Below are 8,671 nucleotides of genomic sequence, written 5' to 3' on the forward strand. Positions count from 1 at the left end.
TACATATACCTACTTATATCCATGATCATGAAACATAATTGCACCAAAGATACATTTTTAAAAATTAATTATAATCTTGTAAAAATATAGGTGTTATTGTAATTAATGAGTTAAAAATAAGTTGTAGTAGCTAGTAGTTCAGAGGCGTATCTGTCTTAATCTTAACTTTATGGGTGGGGGTGGCGAACCAAGGTTAACTCAAGGAGGGGTACTATAGAGCCAAGCACCTCCGAATTTTATTCACTTTAACATTCTAAATAATCATTTTCTTGACAATATAGCCCCCTCCCACCCAAAACAGATATGATTAGAGTTGAAACAAAGTACCTTATAATATAGAGTATTATAAACCAAAGGTGTCGCAAACTTTATTTAGGGTACCGTTAAATTATTTGAAATATAATTTTTAAGATAAAACGATTTCTTGAAAAGTATAGCACCGTGAGTAATAAAACAGATTATAATATAAAACCTAACACCTAGGTAGCTATATTATAAGAAGAAATGAGAGTGTATGTCTTACAACTATTCGACCACAAATAAAAGATTTATGTAAAAAAAAATAAGCACAAGTTGTCACATTAGTTTCATAAATTAACTAATTTTTAATTAATCTTCATAATCAATAATATTATAAGATAATAATGAAAATTAAAAATATATAATTAATGTTCAATGTAATAATTTGTCTTATAAAATATAATCTGTGTATATACTCAGTGGCGTAGCCATAGGTGGCAGTGGACCTGCCCTCCCCCCATTAGCTGTATCAACTTAATATAAAAATGAACTGTTATTGTTAATATTGTTGATTATGTTTTTTTTTGTATTTTGGGTTTTCCACCACCCATTTCAAAATCCTGGCTACGCCACTGTATATACTTTACTGGGTGTAACAGATAGACTTGACCAAAAAACAAAAAAAAATAATGCTACTTATATTAATATTAATATTAATTAGAATAAAAGTTATTCCAAAAGTCCTTTCTATCTGTTACACCTTGTACTGAGTAGTACCTATACCTACGTCTTACTTCTATTGTTTATACTTATGTACTGCTAAATAAAACTGAAGTTATCTATAGACCATAGGGTGACTCCGAATTTTTAGAAAATTATTATGGATGCCGTGAGTCAAAAAAGATCTGGGAACCTTTGAAATAGACTATTGAATTATTTATTCATACATTAAATATTTACAATACCTACATTAATACATTATAATAATTAAATATTATATTGTAAAAATTGAAAATGGGATGTCGCCACTGGGTGACTTCCCCCTCCCGTCAATCAAATCTTAATCTTATGTGTTATGTCATCCAATTTACTTATTATATAACATGTAAATACAAATTGTAAATATACCTGATACATTTTGTTTCAATAAAAAAAAAAAAAAATGTCTATTTACGTTACAGTAAAGCCAAACCACTTAAACGTTCTTGCTCCATTTTCGATTTAAGCTATGTTTTCAATCTACAAAAATAAAAAGAGTGTCAAACCATGCATAAGAAGAATTAGATGAGATATTGTAGAAATTGTTTATGTAATATCATAATACAGTCATAGTCATACAATTTATAAAATGCAGTATCATCAATATCATATAAATATATTTATTTAGATCCATACGGTACAGCCACTAAATACCTTTTTCTGTATTTAACCTTAGTTAAACTAAACACATAATCATTTTTAATGTCTTAATAAAATATATAATTTAGCAAATTTCTGTACAAAGAATGATGTAATATAATATATAAAATAATAATGACACTGATATAATAGTTGAGTCGTAAGTAACCAATCACCAACATATTCTAAATAGGTATTTTAATAAATGAACTGAATTTTGTATCACATGACCCATATTATATATTATTTATGTTTAATCTTTAATGTCTATAATAATGTTAATTTTATCTTTATTTTTTTTTTTAATTCTGAGCGGAAATATAATGTATTGATTTTATAATGAAGTGTGCTTCTATAAAGTTTGCTTATACGATATGCAGTCGAAAGAATACTTCGATTAGCTCGATTATTTTCAACTTTGAAGTTTAAAATATTTTGGTTTTGGATAGATAAATTGGATCTATAGCAAGTAAATAGTTACCTACTTACTTTTAAAAAGTCAAAATTTAAAATATAGAAAATACAACCTACCATATTACCAATGGTGAAATTACCTAGGTACTAAACTAGAAACATAAATATTAAATACAATACAATATATCATACAGTATATTTAATATTTAGTATTTTAGTTAATACTTATATAGAATATAGGTTGACAGACCATCTGGCGTATTTGTAGTATACGATGATTTATCATTGAATGCAAATTTAACTCAGCCATTAAACGAGGTACAGTAATTAGGTATACTAAACAGTAAACACTTAACAATTGCCATTGTGCAGCGAACTGTGAAGCAAAGTAGGTAGTAGTTACCTCCATTGCCTCTTGTTTTATTTTATTCATATATTTACATATCATATTATACGGGTATCTATAGTTTTTTTTTGTGTAAAACAACTTTAAAATTGAATAAAATTTTTGTTTACTGGAATTTAAAAAGAAATGTAGTGTTAAGCTACATTTTATTTAGAGAGATTAAAATTAAAATTTTTACATCAGATATTCAACTAAGCAATTATAAGTTATGATTGTGTAATTAATAATGACTAGTTATAGTGTAACATTTTTACTTTTATTTATGGTTTCTACCATCATTATTTGCCTGTCACCCGGATTAAAATGTCTTTGGACACATCTACCTTATTTTTTACCTTCATAAAACTAGGAACGGGTGGAAACTGCTTGTCACAATACTGCCACGCGTATCGTTTATTCATCAACTTTTAAAAGCGTTATCTATACATAAATGGGAAGGGAAGGCTCTGACCGTATAGAAAAGATGGCCTGGCTCAACAGAATTATATCACAAATTAGCCTAACCGTCCTGCAGCTTTTGCTTTCCTGCCACGCTCTGTTTCCGCCGACGATTCCTCAATGTATTATCTGGCAGGATTTCTTGCTGCAGTCCCAGAATGATATTAACATTAGGGACATCCTCGAGTCATAGTTAGCAAGAGCTGATTTAACACATCTCACACCAGTTACACTTGCCTATGTTTTTGTGAAAGTACCTATCTTATTAGCATAAGCTTGCCGTTTACAAACACCCTAACTGCTGATGTATAAAAATTAAAATGTAGGTACTTATAGGTGTTATTAGTAATTGGTATGAGTGTATAATAAAAATTATTTCCAAATTAACATAAAATATATGTATTTTTATTTTTTACTATAATGAAGAAACGGACAGACAATAAAAAACAAAATAGCTCTGCTTAAAAATAGGTATCTCCACTCCTATTATTGTTATTAAAAAAGTAATTGCACCTTCTGGTGATAGCTCAAACATTGACATAATATTATTACAAGAAAAGGTTTGACCATAAACACCGGTACAGGCCTTCAGGATGCAATGTATTTGCATGTGTGATGTGTCTACTTATCATGATTGGTTTCCTGCCGTGACCATTTTTTTTTATGTATATAATACAAAGATACATTGAAAAATAAAAACCAAATTATACGAAATGTAACTAATGTAAGGGTAGGTATTACATGATAATTTGTAATTACAATGTAATTGGAAAACAATTTTTCATTAATATTATATTATTTTATTTTTTACAATTGATAACTTTGTATCGAAAATAATATCTATTTTGAAAAACAATTGTATTGTACAAAGTTATAAAATATTAATATTCTGTTAAAAATTAAATAATTTAAATTCATTATTTTACAATAATTATATTATTAAATAGTGGTTATAAGTCTTCATTATATGTGTGTATTTATTTAAGAAATGTTTAGGCAATACACCAAACATAAGCGTTCAGTAATTCACCTTACATACTTATATAAATACATATCAATGATTATCAAAATAGAGATGTGATGATGCTGCTACACAGTTATAATAATTTCAACATTCAATTATCTTTTATATAAATATATATGTGTGTGTATGTGCGTCTAGAATAGTTATTTTATAATAATTAGAAATTACAAGTAGTAGTAGTTAATTATAATTTCCTATACGGAATAATTAATAAATGGACTTTGTTTTGACCACAGTGCATTAATCGAATCTAAAGTTATATCAGTTCTGCCAAATTAATACACTTTTGTTATACTAAACCAGTATTATGTAAAAATTATTTTAACATCATTTTGTCTCCCAGTATATAATATATAACACATAACATAATACGAAATGAGTATTCAAAGTCATAAAATAAAGCGCTCAAAGATTTCAGAAAAAATACTTTAAAAATACAGGCTAATATCTAATTTAGTATAACAGTGTTATTCTCTTAATTGCTAATTGTGCATAGGTATTGACATGGCAAAATAACAGATATTATCCTAAAAATATAGAATGACATTTAAATAGTCAATAAATTATGTACACATAATAATATAATTTGAATGGATACCAGCACCTTATGATGATAATCAAAATATTACAATATGATAAAAATGGAACAATCTGAATGAGATACGGACAAAAAATTGGAGGGAAAACAATAATAATAAAGTAAATGGTAAATTTTAAAATACGAACAAAAATAAAATAAAATGATTCACATGGGAAATAAATTCAATAACTTAATAGTAGAAACTATGTAGGGCAGTTATAATTCGATATGCCACATAGTATCGTTAAGCTATAATTCTTCTTTTAATAAAGTGTAACGATTTTTAGATGGTGCCAGTTTCTTAAAAGTAGATTCAGGTGGCATCGTCTGTTCAGCAGGTTGGTTATCACCATGGACTATTTCTATAGCAGAAATTTCCTGAGGACCTAAATGGTACTCTCTATGTAATTTACCAGAGTACAGATCATCAATGAATGTTTTTAGATGCTCATGATTTTTGTAATCACTTTTTGATGGGAACTGATACATGTGTTTGAAACTGTCAATAACGACTACAGGTAAATCAGTATGTTGTTTCCCAAGGTGCTGTAATGGATGAGCAAACTTAATGCCATCAGCTGTCAAAAAGTTTACCCGTTCTGAAAGAATAATACATAAATTAAATTAACTTATAATTACTACTATTATTATAATAAATAATAAATCGTCAACACTTACGTTTCTCTTGTACTAAATGAGTGCCAACAATTTCTTTGAAGAGCTTAATTGAATCCAAATCATTAGGATGATAGAAAAATAGTAAGAATGGTAATCCTTCTTCTGTGATTTCTTCAGCATTCTCAAACGTTATTTCACGTACTAATGGTAAGCAATTGTCTGTCGCCCATATATTTAATGAATCATAATCGGCTGAATTTCCTGTGAAAGTATGATGTTCAGATTTCGGAGATGCCCGATCAGGTCTGAATTCTATTATCGTTTCGTTGGGCGGATGCATAGCACGGAATGCTTCACTATAAATTGAAATGTCTTAGTTGCATTTTTTATAGTAAAATACATAAAAGATAAATCATAGTTACCCAACTCCAGCATAAAAAAGACAATCATCTTTGAGATTTGTTGCCACTTTTCTAAATATTTGATATTCTTGAGAATCTTTGTTTTCAAAGTATCCAATTACAACTCTTGACTTCACCTAGAGACATAGATTAATGTAAAAAAAATTATACAATTATACACTTTTATTGTATGGTTATTGATTAACTTACATCAGACGCAGCAAACAAGCTAGACACTTCTTGTATGGGATCTTCAAGTTGTTTTTGTACAAAAGACACAAAAGCTTCAACTGATCGCTTACCCCTATATTCTCTTTTAGCTGGTTGTCCATTTATTAATACTTTTATAGTAGGATATTTAGTAATTTGAAATCTAGATGCAATGGAAGCTAAAAAAAATTGTTGAACCATAAGTAAAAAAATTATTTTTGGATATGATATCTATATTATATATTTGTAGTAAATTATTTTATTGTTGTAATGATTTATAGTTTATAGTATATAATATGTATACATTATAATGGTCCCGATACACTTGAGTATACAATAATTGCAAAACTACCATATGTATATACATGATGCTGATGAAATTATTGAATTATTATACAAACTAATTTTATTTAAAACAGGTTTTCTGCAAATGAAAAATCAACAAAATTTGAATTGTTTGTATTTAATTTATTAAGTAGGGTGATGACAATTTTATGACAACTTGGATATTTTTTTATATTTGAAACTATTCTGTTACCATTTTTAGTATTAACCTTGAGGTAAATTAAAGTTTTAAAACTTTTAAAAATGATTACTTTGCATATTATAAATCTATACATATATATTTCCTCCATAAGCTGTAAAACGCACAACGAAAAATAAGATAAATTTCAAAATACTAATTACATACTGTCTATGTTTTAATTTATTAGGAATTATAATAATAAGCCAATAAAAATGAGCCAGATATTCCATAAGCATAATTTTGATTTTAACATAGCACTTAATAATGATTTTAAAATTTAAGCATACTTAAAGAGTAAATATTCATATCAATTAAAAAGTGTTTTTGTGTCTAGTAAAATGTATTACGTTAAAATAAACATAAAAATCATAATTAATCATAAAATGTACACATTGAAGAATGATAAAATATCCAAAGAACATTTTAAATTTTAATTGACAATTTTTAACTGGCAGAATTTAGAATTTTTAAAATATTGATTAACCAAATATGATATGAAGCTAAAATTATATAAACTGAATTTTAATATTTTTTATTAATTTTAATTTTGAGTGTAAATAACTTTAGTATAGAACTGAATATTTATATTGAACTGAATGATATGAAATGCTAATTTTATAAAACATTAAGTACCTTACTGATGGGTTATCTTAAATCATGCAATAAGAGAAAATTTATATTTATAGTAGATAGTAATAAACTTAATTACTAATAATAGAATTAAAATGTATATTTAATTATGCGCATACATTTATAAACTAACTATTTTCTTGATAGTAATTTAGTTTTCAAAACAAATTTATACAAAAAACAATTTATAGTTTATACCAAAAATCAAACACATTAAATAAAAAAAAATTATTTGATAAAAATATTGGAAATATTACATACAAATAATTATTATAGATGAGTAATAAATAATAATTAAAAAACTAACATGATTATTCCCTATACAATTTATTAATAAGCATCAATTAAATAAATTTATATCATCAATTAAATTTAAATCTTTTAAAAGGATATCATTATTATTATTGTCATTGATAATTTTATCATCAGAATTCAATCTAAATTATATATAAAGTAAATTGTTTTATTTTAATATATAAAAAAAATATTTTTTAAATTAAGTTAAATTAGATAATAAATGCATAGTAGAGAAATATAAAATATGATTACTTACTTTCACTATCACAGTCTACTTTCCCCAATACAACTTTACCAGACTCTGGATAAAGTTCAGAAACTTTTGCAGCAGCTTCATCAAAGATTGGAGTAAGAATACCACTAAACCGACACCAATCGGCATAGAAGTTTATTATAACTAATTCATTGGATGCTAAAAAAAAATATTAAATAAAAATTACTGACAAACACTATAGTGTATAGTGTATAGTGTATAGTATTTATTATAAATAAAATACAGTGTTTGGTAATTTCAAGTTAGCCATTCCAAATATATGTACATTTTTGCAGAGATCGTAGTGTTTCATAGATGGCTATTCAAATCAGTAATTAGGCATATGAAGTGATTATTATTTAATACATTTTAATCAATAATGCACATAATTTAAACAGTATTAACATATTGATTAATAATTACCCAATGTCATGTCAACATTCTGGCTGTGGAGTTTTACAGCATTACTGGTTACTGGATTGTAGAACAAATAAGTCTAAAAGCAAAATTGTTAGACAATAAAACTATATACAATTAAACAATAACGCCTGACTTAGTCGGTATACTTACAGAAGAAAAAAAGAGTAGGAACAATTTATTAGCGAATATTTTCCAATAATTTTGATTCATGATATTTTGAAAACTATGCTTGAGGTAACATCAGGGTATGGACTGAATGTTTATTTCTTTTGCAAGAGCATAAACTCAATTTCTTGCGAAGTATTGACTGTGGAAATTACGACAACAAGACTTTTACTGGATGGTGAATTGCGACCAAATGCACTACGGATGACGATTTAGAGAATAATAGAATATGTCAAATGATTTTAGTTTTAGGAATAAAATTTGAAGATATCACAAAAACTATTATAGACGTCATCCGGCGAATGTTCGTTGATTACGACACGTCGATTTGTTCCATGAGAATGATAACGGAACCGTGGAGTACAAAATGCGACAATCAGAGGGACTATAATACTGAACAAAGACAACAATACGGTATCTGGTATCTTCTATACCGTGACTGTAATAATAATAATATACTAATATACCTAGTAACGCAACGGTCTTTTAAATAAATACATTTATTTTATTTAAGACCACAGAATGAATGAAATATTAATTTTTATTTTTTCATTTATTCCGCGACGACCACGTGTAACGTATATTATATAATATCAACATAATAAGCAGGGACGTACGCAGAAAAAAGTTTTGAGGGGTGTTTTTGAAAAT

General features: G+C 26.6%; 1 protein-coding gene across 1 annotated transcript; it reads right to left on the reverse strand.

The window, feature by feature from the left end:
• Positions 1-3,771: 3,771 nt before the first annotated feature.
• LOC113551482 (endoplasmic reticulum resident protein 44) lies at positions 3,772-8,294 on the reverse strand. The gene is made up of 7 exons (XM_026953748.1): positions 8,006-8,294; positions 7,859-7,931; positions 7,439-7,594; positions 5,730-5,908; positions 5,541-5,656; positions 5,179-5,474; positions 3,772-5,099 (listed from the first exon to the last, which is right to left on the reverse strand). The coding sequence occupies exons 1-7, from the start codon at positions 8,063-8,065 to the stop codon at positions 4,750-4,752; spliced, it is 1,230 nt and encodes a 409-aa protein (XP_026809549.1). The 5' UTR covers positions 8,066-8,294; the 3' UTR covers positions 3,772-4,749.
• Positions 8,295-8,671: the final 377 nt, after the last annotated feature.

This window comes from Rhopalosiphum maidis, chromosome 2, assembly GCF_003676215.2.
Source record: "Rhopalosiphum maidis isolate BTI-1 chromosome 2, ASM367621v3, whole genome shotgun sequence".
Taxonomy (NCBI): domain Eukaryota; kingdom Metazoa; phylum Arthropoda; class Insecta; order Hemiptera; family Aphididae; genus Rhopalosiphum; species Rhopalosiphum maidis.